The sequence below is a fragment of the Varanus komodoensis genome, unplaced genomic scaffold (assembly GCF_004798865.1).
Source record: "Varanus komodoensis strain SLA01 unplaced genomic scaffold, ASM479886v1 scaffold43, whole genome shotgun sequence".
In the NCBI taxonomy this organism is placed as follows: domain Eukaryota; kingdom Metazoa; phylum Chordata; class Lepidosauria; order Squamata; family Varanidae; genus Varanus; species Varanus komodoensis.
Genome location: NW_025335985.1, coordinates 1,455,546 through 1,472,450, shown reverse-complemented (window position 1 = coordinate 1,472,450; position 16,905 = coordinate 1,455,546). Strand labels below are relative to the sequence as shown.

At 43.7% G+C, this 16,905-nt stretch overlaps 1 protein-coding gene across 5 annotated transcripts in view; it reads right to left on the bottom strand.

The window, feature by feature from the left end:
• PIGG (phosphatidylinositol glycan anchor biosynthesis class G) overlaps positions 1-16,905 on the bottom strand; it is a 67,775-nt gene that overhangs the window by 21,378 nt on the left and 29,492 nt on the right. For 2 of the 5 annotated variants that reach the window (XM_044443925.1, XM_044443929.1), the window contains 2 exons: positions 14,797-14,982; positions 8,725-9,034 (listed from right to left, as the gene is read on the bottom strand). In XM_044443925.1, coding sequence (XP_044299860.1) covers positions 8,725-9,034; positions 14,797-14,982 — 496 coding nt within the window. Of the gene's footprint in view, positions 1-816; positions 1,025-8,724; positions 9,035-14,785; positions 14,983-16,905 lie in introns of those variants that run through there. The other 3 variants (XM_044443926.1, XM_044443928.1, XM_044443930.1) reach the window with 3 other exon arrangements.

Here is a 16,905-nt window from a genome sequence, read left to right as displayed (position 1 = left end):
TCCTTGGAGTGGTAAACAGCAGCACTAGTCTACCATTTGGCTCTAATCTCTCCAAGAGCAATCCTGCCCTGCTCCACACAGCCATTTGCCTGGGTTTAGGCTCACAACGGAAGTCACTCGGGAAGCTGATCTATATGCAAATATATGACCCATATGGAAATTAGTTTTCAACACAAGTTGAAGATAAATATTGGATACTTCTGGTTTTAAAAAGCCATGAAAACCAGGCATCATTAGATAAAGAAATGTGTGCTCCTTGTTTTGTTTTTCAGTCTTTTTTATATCCAGATTTAAACTACTTCTCTCCTTGAAAGAAATCTGCTTTTTATTCCTCATTTGAGTTTACAAATTAGAACAAGAAATATCTTGAAGTAAAGTGTTCTGTACAGATATTCCAGCTTAAATATTCAAGCTCTGCTGTGTCCATTCATCTCCAGAAGCATATCAGTTTCACAAAGCCAAGAACATACACAAATCTTGCCTTCAGATGACAAACTACCCAGATGTGAACATGGCATGAAAGCGGCTGCCACTGCAATATCTATCTGCTACAAGAGCAGGTTCAACTGGGCAGATAAATGCTTTCTTTTGTTCATTATAAATGTTTGAATGTGCATTACAAATACAATGAACAGAACAGTAATTTTTAATGAAGACTAGAGACTATCCAGAGATAGACCAAAACAGGCTGAAAGCAAAACATATTACACTGTGTAGTGACGAATACTCACCATCCACAGTTAGGTACAAATCAGTGCACAAGAATTCAGCATCAGACTATACAGCGCAAAAAATGCACGGGGGGTACAAAAACAAACATAAGAGTTCAAAAAGCAGGCAGCATGTTATGGCCATAAGGTCAGACTTAAGTTTCCAAACAGAAAGTGCAGGAAGGTGTTGGAGGTAACAAATCGCAGCTAGCATTCTGAGATGGTGAAGCGATGGCTGACCCCCATTTCTCAAAGTATAAGGGCTTGCTGTAGCTCCAGTTTTTATCTCGCCTTAGGTGACATGCAGACAGTTTCTGGGAAGCAACAGCAGAAGAGAAATCTTTGCAATGCCCAAGATTACCCTTAGGTGTTACACCAGGTCGGGGTGAGCAACGTGATCCTCCACATGTCTTGGCCTACAAATCCCATCAGTTTTGGCTAAAAAGGCTAAGGATATCTAAATCAGTCAATTGAAGCCAAGTTGTACGTGACTATCTAGTGGCTGGAGGGAATGGAACCCATAGAACGCAAACTCCCTCTTCATCTGGTAAAAATCCCCACCCTCTGGTATCAATATTACACTAATGAGTCCATTCCTTTTAACCACTAGACAATACCAAGTCAAGGCTATGGTTTTCCCAGTTGCAATGTATGGCTGTGAAAGCTGGACCATAAGGAAGGCTAAGTGCCGAAGAGATGAGGCCTTTGAATTGTGGTGCTGGAGAAGACTCCTGTGAGTCCCTTGGACCGCAAGATCATCAAACCAGTCAGTCCTAGAGGAGATCAACCCTGACTGCTCTTTAGAAGGCCAGATGCTGAAGATGAAATTCAAATACTTTGGCCACCTAATGAGAAGGAAGGACTCCCTGGAGAAGAGCCTAATGCTGGGAACAATTGACAGCAAAAGAAGGGGATGGCAGAGGATGAGGGGGCTAGATGGAGTCACTGAGGCAGTCGGTGTGAGCTTAGGTGGACTCCAGGGAATGGTGGAGGACAGGGGAACATGGAGGAATGTTGTTTATGGGATAGCAATGGGTTGGACGCAACTTTGCTAAACAACAACTGGTTATTTAGACCCAGTGTGGTATAGTGGTTAAGAGTGTAGAACTGGGACTCAGGTGATTTGGGCTCTAGTTCTTGCTTGGCTATGGGGTCAACAGGATGACTTTGGGCTAGTCACAGAGGCTCATCCCAACCTACCTCACGGGGTAGGTTGTTGTGAGGATCACACTTAGAGCAGGAGGAAAATAATATAAGCTACACTGAATTCATTGTAACAAAAAAAGCTGGATATAAATCTAATGAATAAACAAATAATAAATACCAGCTGGCTTTTAGTAGACACTCTAAAACAGATTTAATACCTACAGAATAGGCCAGTGCAGTTGCTCTATTCTATTCTACTCTACTCTATTTTATTTTACTTTACTTTACTTTACTTTATTTTATTTTGGCTTTGCTTTTGCTGGCTTGGAAAATAATCTACATCTCTTATCATTTTGAGAGCCAGCTCACAGAACAAAATACCCCAGTGGGGTTGGCTGTACCAGGTGCTTTGCTCCTCTTTCTGCCTGAGAGCTGGCTGAATTTAATTTTGGAGAACCCCCCAGCAGCTGCATTCCATGGATGGGCAAAGCCAAAGACAAGATTTGGTGAAGGGAAAAAGAAAGGGGACTGAGCCAAAAAAAGTGATGTGGCCATCACATCACTTATTTTATCATTTATTTTTCTTAAAGCTTTTGCTGCCAATAATAGCAAAAAAGAGCCTTAGTTAATGTTATATGCAGTCAAGTTATCCCGGACATACAGCCACCCTAACCCTTCAAAGTGTTGTGCACATGATAGCCCTGGGGTGTGGCTTTCTTTATGGAGTCAACCCATCTTCCAATTGGTAGTCCTCTATTTCTGCCTTGGGCTTTCCCTGGCATGTCTGTCTTCTCCAGTGAGTCTTGCCTTGGAGAAGAATGTCCAAAGAATGACAGCTTCAGTTTTGTCATTTTTGTTTCCAACTAAAGTTCTGGCTTGATTTGAACTAGGACACATATGTTCATCTTTCTGTCATTCCAGGGTATTTACAAAGCACTCCTCCAGCACTGTATTTCAAATGCATCTGTTTTCTTCCTTTCAGCTTCCTTCACTATCCCTCTTTATCATATAAAATGAGGGAGGATGCAATAGTGTGGAAGATCCTGGCCTTTGTCTCCAGTAAAATGTCCTTATATTTGATGATTTTTTTTTCTTGTTCTTTCACTGCTGCCCTTCATTTTGCTTGTATGGGAAGCTAGTGCAATGATCCTATAGTCAGCATCTCCTTTCTTAGGGACTGAAATGTATCTTGAACACTTCCAGCCTGTGAACCTTATTTCTGTCGCCTTTTGCTTCTGCTTCTTGCCTCTCCTTGGTAATTGTGTTTCTTCTGCCACCTATCTAGACCTTTCTTTTTGTTTCAAGATTTGTCTTTTTGCATTTTTACCTAACAGTGTCTCTGGTCTCAGTCTACAGTTCTGGTTCACAGTCAATTGAATTCAGTAAGATAATTCTGTTCTTTATGTGGACTTTAAATTGCCCACAAATGTTAAATTGTATTTGGGCAATATGCTCCTGTTAGTGATCTTTTACCCCGATTTTTTGATATAAACTGTTTATGGTCACTACCACAAATTGCTCCTGGTCTTGCTGCTACAGCAAGAATACAGCTTCTTCCAGTTAAAGAGTTTATTTAAATTTTGATTGGTTGCCTGAAGATGCATTTGTGAGAAACTGATGGTTGGCTCCACAGAATTGAGTCATTCTCCTGCTTCATTTCTGACCCCTAGGCCACTTCTCCACAAAATTGGACTCTGCTTTGTTTCCCACCTTCATGTTCTAGTTACTATTTTCAGCATGCCTTGTTTTGGTGCATTATCAATTTTCTCTTGGGCATATGCATGAACATTTCCAATATCATCTTCTTTGGCATCTATTGTTGGAGTATAGACTTGAATGATGGTTATGTTGATAGGTTTTCCACACATTCTGATTGATATTATTCAGCTGGACTTTGAATGAGAGTCCCTTACTGCCTGCTACAGTGCTAAGAGTCTTTCTGTTTCTTCTGAGTTTGTTATCTCCAGAGCAGAATACTTTGTGTTTGTCTGACAGAAAATTCCAGTCCACTTTCCTTTCTTCACACCAAATACTGTGATCTTAACCTTTCAATTTCTTGCTGTATGCGCTCCAGTTTGCTTTGATTCGTATGTCTCACATTTCGTGTTTCAATTGCATGTGTTGTGCAAAACCAGACTTTCCTTCACTTCTGTGCATGTCAGCCACTATTTCTGCTTTCAGTTTTGATCTAGCTGTGTCATTAGTGACAGCGCTATTCCTACTCATCCTTTGCTTTTCCCCAGTAGCTGACTGGGTGCTTTCTGACCTGAGAGTTTCATCTTCAGACTCTTGTTTCAGTTTGGATTGTTTCATCATAGGGCTTTCAAGACAGAAAACATCCAAAAGTGGTTTACCATTGCCTTGTTCTGTTCAGTACTAACCAGAATTAGCTTGACTATAACTTCCATTGTCTGTGCAAGATCCACTGCCAGCATTGCCTTCAACTACCACTGGTGCCCAGAAGCTGCCCTTCAGAAGGTTCTCTGTCCCCAAAACTGCCAGAGATTCATTCTCTTCTGCTGATGTGACTGTCACACCTTAAGAGGGTGGATGCAGTTTCGTCTGCTGTCTCAGCCTTGACCATTACACCTTAGGTGAACCTGCTAGGAGACCAGACTAATGAGAAAGTCCTGGGCCTTAGGACCTTAAAAAAATGACAAACAGCATGCATAAGCCAGGAAGCTACTAAACAACCCAAGAGGCTACATCCAGCTCACAAGCCTGGAAAAAACAAAAAGTCTGCAAGGCATTGGCTTAAATGATGTCTCCTAGAAACTCAAAGTTCCTCAGAAGCTTATCAGGGATTTCTCAATTGATACAATACATAAGCATAGATAAGCTTTCCTGGAAACACAGCTTGCCAGAGGCTATTTCTCTCTCTTTGCAATGCACTGTCCATTCAGTGCCCAGAAAACACTTTCCTATCACCTGAAGCAAAACTGAGGTGCAGAAGTTGGAAAGTCATTAATCCACAAGAAGAGTGAACTACTTGTGGCCTTCCAGATATACAGGCATATCACTCATATCACAATTGGCTAGGGTGATCAAAGCTTATGGAAGCTGTAGGCCAAAGCATCTGGAAGGCCACAACTTAGAGAGGACTGGGGGGCAAGAACAGATGGCATGCTTTCAATAGTATATTTTAAAACCCTCCCCTTTAAAGATACTCTTACTGGCTACCTCAAAACTTCAGGGTCACTAGTCAAAATGTCTACAGGAAAGCCGGGCAGTCTGTAATGAAGAATTCAATTAAACCCAAAATATGTACGAACAATCTATATGGTCTTAATAAGAAAGGGGGGATCCATAATTAATAAAGATGCAATCTACATACATGTCGACACAGCTCAATTCCTAACAGTGTAATACAAGAGCACTAAGAGAAAAGGCAACAGAGTTTAATTTAATAGTATTCCAAAAATAGTATTCCCAAGGCTGTTAAAGTTTCAAGTTTCTACTACAGGACTGATCACATGAACTCTTTTTTTTAGAGAGAGATTGCCTGTTAATCTGTCAAGCTTCTTTTAATGCAAACACAAGGGAAGAAAGCTTAATTGCTTCCATGGGGGTGGGCTGGAGGATGCACTTCTATTAATAGTGAAGCAATATCAAGAGAGCTTATGCCTACCAGTGCCTCAGAGAATACCATATTTAGCTGTTCAGGGAGGAATCTACCACCTAAGCAAGATGATTTTCTACTCACTTAGAGGAACTTTTGAGTGTTTCATTCCTTTCAACCATTCTAGGTAAAACTAGTTTGGCTTTAATTTTACAGCACCTTAAAAAATATTCACTACCTAAAATTAAATCTCCAGCTTTGCTAATGCAGAGACTGCTGCCTTTGCTTTTTACCTGTGTTCTCTGCCTACCCAAGAACATATGTACTTTGACCAGGACAAGAGAGATACCATATTTTTCACTCTATAAGATGCACTTTTTTCCCCCTCAAAAGGGGAAATGTCTGTGCGTCTTATAGAGCGAATGTGTGTGTGCCTGACGCACGGGACGCTGCCGGCCCGCCTGCACCACGTGGCACCACCTGGCTGGCACACGCTCAGTGCGCACTGCTCCGCCCCCCCCCCCCCCCGCGCAGGTGAGAGCTGTGCTGCTCAGGGGGAGCGGTGCGGAGGAGGGCGGCTGCACTGAGAGATGGACTGCTCACCCCCACCGCCTGGGAAGACCTGCCGCGGAGGAGGAGGAGCCACGGGCTTTAACCCGCCGGCCGCACAGAGAGACGGACTGCTCACCCCCACTGCCCGGGAAGACCTGCCGCAGAGGAGGAGGAGCCAAGGGCTTTAACCTGCCGGCCGCATGGACTGCTCACCCCCCCCGCCCAGGAAGACCTGCCACTGCTGCGCCGCCTGGAAGACCACTGCCGGCATGCTGCCGGCCTGGCTGCACCACACCTGGCCGGCATGAGCTCGGCGCGCCCTGCTCCGTCCCCCTCCTCCGGCGTAGGTGAGAGCTGTTAATCACAGGTCGGGGTGTGTTTTCAAATGGCAACCCATCTTTTAATGAAGCCCATGGGGAAGTGATAAGGAATGTGCCTGTGATTATCAGGAAGCTTTCCATGGACCCCTCCTCTAAAAACTAGGTGCGTCTTATGGTCAGGTGAGTCTTATGGAGCGAAAAATACGGGAACTGAATGTTTTCACAAACTGGGGTCAGTCATTTAATGTCCCAGAATGTACTGTGCTCCAGAACTTGATGTCTAGAGAGGGAGTCTAATTGGCAGATCTCAGGGCCACAATACCTGACCTAATTTTTGGACTTTTTCATAACCCCTCCTCAATGTCCAGCCTCATGTTCAGTTCTGAGGCTTGCATGCTGTTTTACGACAGTCTGGCTGACACTAATAAAAGCATTTCCCAACTATGGAGTTTCGATGTTTACAGCTACAGGGACAGAGACCAGGACAGGTTTTAAAATAAAGCAGTGCGCATCACCTTAAGTGGTTTGTTTCCCTTACAAGAGCTATTAATGCTGTAGCAGGTATTATAAAGTCAGCTTGGACATGTGCTTTGCTGGAAGCTGTTCCAAGTGCCTCCATAAAGTAGATGGGTGGGATACAAGTCTCTGCTTTATTTTAAGAACATGTAGTAGTAAAATGACAGGCAAGAAGTTACCCAGAGAGTTTCCTTATACACCCCACCACCAACACCAGCATGTTCTGCACAACAATAGGTATTTTCTGTTTTTTAGGATTTTCTGTTCCTCAGAAAAAATGGCCAGTCACCACAAACATTGTCTAAATTATCATCAGAGAAATACTTCACGCCATTTCCCTCCTTCGCATATGAGGATACATTGCAGCAGCACTGCAGTTAAGCTTTGCAAAGGACTCCATCCAAATGTCTGGAAACTGAAGCTGATAAGATCTGGTAATTTTCCCCCTTGCAGAAATCCCCTGCCAAGTGGTTTTAAGAGATCATGGCTGAAGCAGGTCATGGTTTCACTAAAGCTTGCCCAAAAAATACTTAATGCTCCCACGATGATAATCAAAAATGTGTTTTCATAGGCTCCCTTTTGGCCCTAAAAATTCCAGCTTGGGAATGAAAAAGAACAAACAAAATTTATCAGATAAACATAACTGACAAACGTGTTATCATGGCAGAATCCAGAAGCTTGCTAAAAAATAAATTAATAAATGAAAATGAAAATCACTGCAACTGTCAAGTGTCTTTGAAAAGAGGATGGAAAGCCCAGAAACAGCTGCCAAAAGACTTCCTTTCAAAGCCAAGCCAAGATTTGGGGGGTATCAGCCTGTTCTGAATGGGATTCTATTCCAGCTTGAGGGTAGTTTTGGACCCAGCATTGCTCCTAGAGCCGGCTGGCTGCTCTGGCCAGTGGCACCTTTGCCCACATTGGGCTGATGCACTAGCTGTGCCCCTTCTTGGAGAAAGTGGATCTGGGCACAATGGTTCATCAGTGCACCCAATACAGGGCTACCACTGAAGAGTGTTTGAAAAGGACAGCTGGTAGAAAATACAGCAATTAAGCTCCTGCATGGCCTATAAAGCATACGCCAGGCAACAGTGATACTGGCTTCTCATTTGTTTCAAAGCTCAATTCAAGGTGCTGATTCTTACCTGTAAAGACCAAAACCTTTATAAATCCTGTATTTTTAAAATTGTGCAGGGAACCTACAGGCTGCCCCATTGCAGAAATTCTGCTGCAAAGCAGGAAAGATCATGGAGATGAGGAAAAGGGTTTATGACAGAGCAGTTAGGGCCAGCTAACATGTTTCCACTCTCATGTTTCCACCCTCTTCAAAGGCGGTTGGCGAGAATGCCCAAAGAGCCAGAGTTTCAAAGGTTCTTTTTTTCACTCTCAAAAAGATCAAGACTCTTGACTCCCCTCCTCGAATGTGGGTGTATTGGGTCATATGTAGGGGAAAAGATGTTCATGATTCTGACTCAAAATTGGTTAAGGATGGGAATGGCAACTGGAATGGACAACCGGCCTCTATAATTGCTCCCCCACCCCCGAATATTAAGGCCAAAGAGAAGTATGGAAGGAACGGCAGTTGTAGTCATGGGATCTGCCAATCCATGGATCAAAACCTTTTTCAAAGGCACCCTCTGACAGAACTCTTTGTTGACTCTAGCCCAAACCTTTCCTAAGTTGTGAGAAGCTAGGACAAGGTTGGTGAACCTGTGGTCCTCCAGATGTTTTGCCCTACAACTCACATCATCCCTCACTGTCAGGCATGTGGGCCAGGGCTGACATGAACAGCAGGCCAACACAGCCAGAGAGCCACAAGTTACCCACCCCTACTTCTGAAGTAAGCCTCTGCACTTTGAACTGAGACCAGGAACTGCTTGGAATCATGAACTGGAAGTTCCTTCTAAAGACAGCCTTAGCTCACCTGGAAAAAGAAGAAAGCTTGACCAAACCAGTAGTGGATTATAGTAACTTGAGCTGCATCAAACTCCAGTGGCTTCCAGATGTACTTTGTCAACATGGCTTGAAAGAGCAGACAGAAGACCAAAATGGGCAAGTTGTGAGGCCTTAAGAGCAGTGCTGCCAGCAAGACCAGTCCACTGTACATTTCCCACAGACCTGCATAGTTTATCTTTGTGTTTGCGGAGAGAACCTGAGATTTGAGCAAGTCTTTGGCGCCTGTGAAGATGATGCCAAGAACAAAGACATAAACGAATCGTGCTTCAATTATGCCCCTAAGAGAGAGAAAGAGAATGGACATGATGAATGTAGCATGTGACAAGCCTACTATTGAACCTAGAGAAGGCATCACCACAAAGCAAGGTAAGACAGGAGGTTTGGAACACCATTATTGACAGCAAAATTGTCCCATGAGGTACATTCCATCAAGAAATACATTGCTATGATAGACATAAACCAAGGCTACGCATCAAAAGCTTCCTGGTGGGCCATTGCAGGCAGCACAATTTTATAGGCCAGTTCCAGGGAAAGGGGGGGAAATGGATTAAAGTAGCAATCCTAGACCAGAAAATAAATCACATTAAATTTAGTGGAACTCACTTGAGTCCACATGTGTATAATTGCACTATAAGTTTAGCAACCTGGTATCAGGCTTGCTTCTCTGGTAACTCCAACAGCAACAAACTCATTTACACTCAGATAGGAACACAAGCAATCCTTCAGAGTTCATGGGACAGAAAGTTTACAGTGGTTTATTTATTTATTTAAATAAATGAGCCGTCCTGAGGCTATGTAGCAAGGGGATGGCATATAAAAACTTTAAATAAATAAATTAAATAATAAATATTTGGGATATTTCTAGCCCTTCCAATCACTTTGGATCTTTGGGCGGCTCACAACAGAATCAATAAATACAGCAATATAAATATCATAAATACTCCAAACCAAATAACCCACGACTGAAATAAAAATAATTAGCATCTATTGAACATTAAAATATTGGGTGAATAAAAAGGTCTTGACATGGCACCGAAAAGCATATAATGACAGTTGCAATTCTAATAAATGAGTAGTTCAATTAGGAGTACAGACAGGGTCATAAAACTCAGCATTGCATTTCAAGACACAATCCAAACAGAAAGATTCTAAAGAACAGTGCTATAATTCTGCCAGACCCCTGAGCTGCAGGCATGTCACTCAGCATTAAATCTTGAAGCTGGCATAGAGTGGCAGCCATCTTTGGCCTGTTCTCTGCTGAGGCAGAGTTGGGCCTTCGCCCTTCCTACATTCCAAGGCTTGAAGCAGGTTCTTAATCTGCTGCAGGCTGCAAGGCCTAGAATAGGGAGACAATGGTGTCAAAGACCAGAACAAACAACACTTTGAATCTGTATCTCATGGCCTTTTTTCATTTTAAAAGTAGCTAGGCACCGAGTCTGAACAGGAACCCCAGGGCAATATCGGACAACCAGTGCAGAGGGAGCCTTTAAGATGCAAGTTGGGCCTCTTACATCTACTCTGGAGGAGTTTTTTTTTAAACTGGGTGTTACACGAAGTTTTGAATTAATGTCTGTTTTAGCCCCTAAAGGTTCTAGTCAAAGGGCATGTGGTGCTGTTACATGAATAACAAAGGAGCAGGTCTCTGTCTGGTCGGTGTCTGGAAGTCCATGCTGAGTTTCTCTGAGGAAAACTGGGATAGAAGGATAACTAAATAATTCAAATGCTTTTAAGAGCAAAACATAGACTCTTTTGAGACACTGTAAGGAAAAGAGCATATGTTGCCAGAACACTCATTGAGCTACATTATATAAAAGCTACCCAGCATCACTTGCAAGAAGGCCAATCCACATGGCAATCCCAAACAAATAGGAGCCTCAGTGTTATCCCCATACTGAGAACTGCACAGGGTTAGACACTCAGGCAAGAGCAGAACTGGACACTTCCTGGTCCACAGCTTGGGCTCCACTCCCGCTACACACACCAGGCTTTCCCCCATCCACATGATGGTTGCATGGGTTATTCAGCTATAGGGAGTTTTACAGGAGAGCCAGCTCCTGTCATGATACAACCCAGTGCTGAAGTGCTAATATTTCTGTTGACTAGGGACTGGCTTCTATTGAACTCAGTAAAACTTACTTGCAAGTGTAGTCTTAGGATTGAGGCTGTTCAGATGTTAAATGCATCATTGTCTGATGCTGCAGGTTTGGGCTTGTTTTCCCACCCTACCCACACCTGATTTTTGTAATCTGTCACATCTCTGTGCATACGGTTGAGAAATGCTGCTTTTTCTTAATAAAAATGCATTTTGAGAAACTTGGCAAGATATCCCTACTACAAATGGTGAATGCATATACATGCATAGACACAATGAAAATTGCTAATATTTTAATTTTAAATATATACAAAATATTTGATTTTATGGGTAAACATACTGTGGCCCATGGGCTCAAATTCCAGAGCCACATTTGGGCATCCTATTTCAGTGGTGTCTTTCTCTTGAGGGGATGTCCAGAGCTGCCTTCCAAACAGAGAACTAGGGAGGAGAGTCGTGGTTCTCAGGTCCCCATTTCCTGCCTCCTCTCTTGAAACCACTTCCAGGAAAGATGAGGCATTTTAGATCAATCAGTCCCCTGCCAAACTCATTCAAGTATCTCAAGAGGGAGGAGAGGCCTAAAAATAAGAGGAACGGGTTGATGGGACTGATTTACACTATTCACATATCTTTTGAGCACCAGCAGGAATGTGGGCGTCACGCACAACAAGGATGAATCAAAGAGTTGGTCTGCTGTAACACACTAGGACTTGATGAATTCGACTTTCTAAGGGTTTTAAGAGAATCTGAGCTAGAAAGATGACAAGCGCTTAAACTTTAAATAGCTACACTTAAAGAAAAAAGATCACACTCTGTTTTCAACAGTGGCTACAGCCAACTCCATTAGCAAGTGGTTTTCAAGCTTTTTACCTTGAGGAAAAGCTTTCTGCAGCTTCTCATCTGCTGAGGAAGCCAGAAAATCTGCCATCAGACCCACCCCACCCCACAGACACACACACACACAGCCTAGGGCTCACAGTGTATTCATAAGCAGCACTGAGCAGACTTGGTAGGCCTACACTTAGGGTGGCCAGGTATCCCAGAGAATGAGAGAGCAAGCAAAAACAATATGCAGGATAAAATGAAAGACCTGAGTGACCACCTGACAAAAGGACTAATAAAAGCTTGTGGGCTACCTCAGCGCTTTTGGGGGCGCACCCTGTCCCTGTATTTTACTTGTTTGTTTGTTGGATTGTTTGAGTTCTATACCGCCCACTAACTGAGATGGATATTATTATTTTATTATTAAACACACCAGGCCTTGCTCAGTTTTAAGAAATACGTGATATTTAAGGCATTTTCCATTTCAGTTTACAGCAAAACTGTCTCTAGCATTTCCATCAGAGACCTTTAATGCACTGTATATGTCAAGCGTAAGGCAACTTGGTGCTGTTCAGATGTTTTGCACCCCAACACTCTGAATACTGGCCAGGGTGGCTAGGGCTTATGGAGTTACAGTCCAAAACATCTGGAGGGCATCAGTTTACCCAGAAATAGTCACTTAAACTAGTCCCTATATTCAAAAGGGAAGATAGGGGCAGTATTTAAAGCCTTGTTCTGGAGTTTGCCCCAGCCTTCCCCATTTTGGGGTCCTCAAAATGCTTCGGACTCCAATGCCTGCCAGCCCCAGCTACCATGGATGCTGAGAGGTGAAGTAGCTTCCAGAAAGGAAACGAGAAAAAGAAGGGAGACACCTAGGAGGCACCAAGTTGGGGAAGGCTGGCTTCAACTAATTGGAATTAACATGCTGATGGAGATGGAACTATCAGAGGGAACTTTATATAGCTGCTACGCATTTTGTAGGCAGCTGTCAAAATGGCCTGTCACCAGAGAGCTTGCCTGCAGTTCCGTCCGACACGAGCCATCCTTGCTCAAAGCACCATCCCCATAAGTGTCAAGTAAAGCTAACTCTTCTCCCTCTCCCCCAATCTGCCCTTTTTCCAACTTGCCAGCCTGCAGAAGAAGATTGCCTTACCAATAAAAAAAATGACCACTGGAAAACGAGTTCCACTTTCCACAATCAAATGGTGCCAAGTAAGTCTATTAGATGAATACACTGCGACTGACATTATTTTTATCCCAGACCTTGCCCTTCTTGTCTTGCCTGCAGCTGCCTATGTAAAACTAAGCCAGCTTTATGAGACAAGCAAAGCCATGCAGAAGAAGGGGGAAAGGCGGAGGGAGTATCAGCAAATGCTGGACACTTTCCTGGTGAAAAATGACTCGACTGGGGACGAACAAGAGATTTGCTCTTAGAATGTGATCACTTCATTAGACACAATGCCTCCCAGTCTGAGCAGTTGGCATTTTAAAGCAAATGCTCACTGAATCTAGCTACAGAAAAACCACTTATTCTAGCCCATCTCCCAAATGTCACAGGAATCCATTCTGGTCGGGGAGGCCAGCAACGGCTGTAACAGTGGAACTCCGCATCTGTTACTGATCTTTTGCGCTTTACAGGGGCTCTCCAAAAGGCTGAGCACCACTCCCCAAAGAGGTTCAGCACTAGGGATGACTCCCGGGAAGCTGAAAAGAGAAGCTGCTGCGGATGAGAAGCCCGAATGACACAGGCATCACTGATTCTAGTGGGCTATTCCATACTCACTTTTACTCTACAGACCCAAATGGCTTCTGAATTCAGCGGTCAGAATGAATGCTTCAATGAACTTACAAATGTAGCATTGTCAAGCTGTACTTCAGAAGCCTCCCGGTCTCATGCATCCATGACCTGCTTTTCACACCATAACGGCAGTGTTAAACCAGCTGCTCCAAGGGAGGAAGAACCATTCTCTGAACTACACTTTTGAAAGTTCAGTGGATTATGCGCCAGACTTAGAAGTCTCCCCAAAGTCATTTGTCACAGAGCTGTTAAGCTATTGACCAGATAATGGAGAGACTTCTGGAACCTTCCTCCCAAAGTGATTTTTAACCATACACAGCATTGTCACTGAACACTTGGCTGGTCATCTATGATGAATAGCAATACCTCCAGGCGATTAAGTATACCTTCAATGCTACAGGGTGCAAAGCTACATATTATGGACCGACCTCTCTCTCTTTATCATCATCATCATCATCATCATCATCATCATCATCATCATCCTAGGCTTGGAACTACTGTGACTGGGTAGAAAGGAGAAAGAGTGTGCCAAGCACATAGCCTCAGGAATTAAATATAACCTTCATACTGAGAAGCAACTCTGAATACCTGATGCTGGAGGCAACCAGCAGAGGAGAGTTGCCATCTTCTTGCCCTGTTTCTAAATTCTCAGAAACAATTGACTGGCCACTGTTAGACACAGAATGTTGGACTAGACAGATCTTTGGTCTGCTCCAGCAGGGCTCTTCCTATATAGCAGCTGTAAATCAGCCCCTTCATTCAACAAAGCACATAGAATGTTCCATATCCGTTAGCAATCTGGACAGGTGTGTTGCAGAGAATGAATGACAGCGGCACAGCAGGGCTAAGCAAAAGCACTAAATCAGCCCTTCATTTCCCAAGAAGTCCTTTCCATTGGCCCAAGAACTGCTTAGGAATAAGTCAGCTTGTTAGGGGCTTGACAAGAGCCACAGTTCAACGAGATTGCACAAGGTCATCGTCGCTGTGTGCTTCTATTTGGAAGCATGCAGATTAAGAGTGGAGTTCATGCATAATGCTTCAAGGGTCCACTGTGATAAGCTTTTATTAACCTTTTATCTATACACAGTTCTTTTAAACATCCCAATAACCATCATTCTCAGGGTAACATACAATGCATTAAAAATCTGAACAGTGGATCTCAGGGATTTAATAAAAATGCAAAGAAGATCCCATAAGTAACAAGTATACGCAGCACTGTTTTAAAGCACATGCCTGAACTGGCACAGACCAGGCTCAGAACATCTCCTTTAGACCTCACAGTGTTAAGTACATTTACACTGCTGCTAATGAACTTACTTTGAACTTACTTTGAAATACTTTCTTGTTGCCATGGAAATTCCACCATTCCAGTGGCTGCCCGGTAACTGTACACTCCCAAGAGTCCAAGTGCCATGGCTATTTTCGAAACCAGAGAACATCTCTGCTGAACAAGAATAAAGATCAGAACTAGGGAGACAGATGCCAGAAGGGAAAGTTCAGCTTTATGCTCAGAGCTGTAAAACATAAAATAATAATTTCAATTAATTCCATTGTAGATGATTCTGCTACAGCAAGTTCATTTATTTGTGGCCTCCATCAACCTTATAAAAGACTCATGAGAAGGCAGAAGAGTTGGAGAGTTTCGATTCCTGGAAAGAACAATCCTCATACCCTCAATTCTCAGACCATTTTCTGCCTTTATAAAGTCCCTTGACTGGCAGCATATTATTAAATATAGTGTAAAATAGTTCATTATAAGAAGGCACCAAACAATTGATGATGCCAGCTTTCCAGAACCTTCACAATTAAAAACAAGTTTGTTTCTTACTGTCAAACCTTGTAAATCATGCTTTAAGTATTCATGTACTTCTTTGTCTCAAGAAACCCTGAAATGATTTTCTTGATCATCTCAAGTCTCACACAATACATTACATCAGGGGCCTTTCAACACTTATTTCAGTCAGCACCTTTTATTTATTTATTTCTTATTTCAGTCAGCACCATTTATTTGTTTGTTTGTTTGTTTGTTTATAGCATTTGTATGCTGTCCCATTGCATAGCCTCGGAACGGCTTACATAAATAAAATAAAACATAATACAGATAAAATCAAGATCCACCCTGGCTGCATATTAAAACCTATAAACTGATATTAAAAGTTATTAAAATATCATTGAAATAAAAAGGTCTAAGCCTGGCGCCGGAAAACAAACAACAACGGTGCATTCCATAGGCGGGGCGCCACAGCAGAGAAAGCCCTCCTCTGGGTACTCTTTGCCTCCTAATGTCTTTCATGGAGGGTTCCCGGAGGAGGATCTCTGCTGCCGATCTCAGGGGGCGGGAGGGCAAATATGGAAGAAGGCGTTCCTTTAGTCATCCCAGGTCCCAAGCCGTTAAGGGCTTTATAAGTAATAACCAGCACCTTGAATTGAGCCCGGACTTCAATGAGAAGCCAGTGAAGCTGGTAGAGGACTGGGGTTATATGAAAGTAACGCCCAGTCCCCATCAGCAACCTGGCTGCTCTATTTTGCACCATCTGAAGTATCCGGGCTGTCTTCAAGGGCAGCCTCACATAGAGCGCATTACAGAAATCCAACCTGGAGGTAACCAATGCATGTGTCACTGTCGCTAGGCAATCGTCCTCCAGGTAGGGACGCAGCTGATGGATTAACCGAAGCTGAAGGAAATCGCTCCTCGTCACCGCTGTCACCTGAGCTTCCAGGGACAGCTCCAGGTTGAGGAACACTCCCAAGCTGTGGACCCTGTCCTTTAGAGGGAATGCAACCCCATTCAGGACAAGGTTCAAGTCACCTACTCAGGAGCTCGAACCACCCACCAACAGGAGCTCCATCTTGTCTGGATTGAGCTTCAGTTTACTGGCCCTCATCCAGCCCATTACCTCGGCCAGGCACCGGTTCAGTACAGCCACTGCCTCACCTGGATCGGTTGAAAAAAAGAGGTAGAGCTGGGTATCATCAGCATACTGATGATTTCACAGCCCAAACCTCCTGATGACCTCTCCCAGTGGTTTCATGTAGATGTTGAATAGCAAGGGGGACAAAATGGACCCCTGAGGTACTCCATGGCATAGCTGTCATGGCACAGAGCCAAAGTCCCCCAGCACCAGCTTCTGGAATTGGCCGTCGAGGTAGGAGCAGAATCACTGCCAAGCAGTGCCTCCTACTCCCAGTTCTGCTAACCTATCCAGAAGGATACCATGGTTGATGGTATCGAAAGCCACTGAGAGGTCCAGGAGGACCAACAGGGACGCACTCTCTCCCTGCACAGGTCATCATACAGGGCGACCAAGGCAGATTCAGTACCATACCCAGGTCTGAAGCCGGACTGAAATGGGTCCAGATAATCAGTTTCATCCAAGAGTGCTTGGAGTTGTCCCACCAACACCCATTCCAACACCTTGCCCAAAAACGGGATGTTG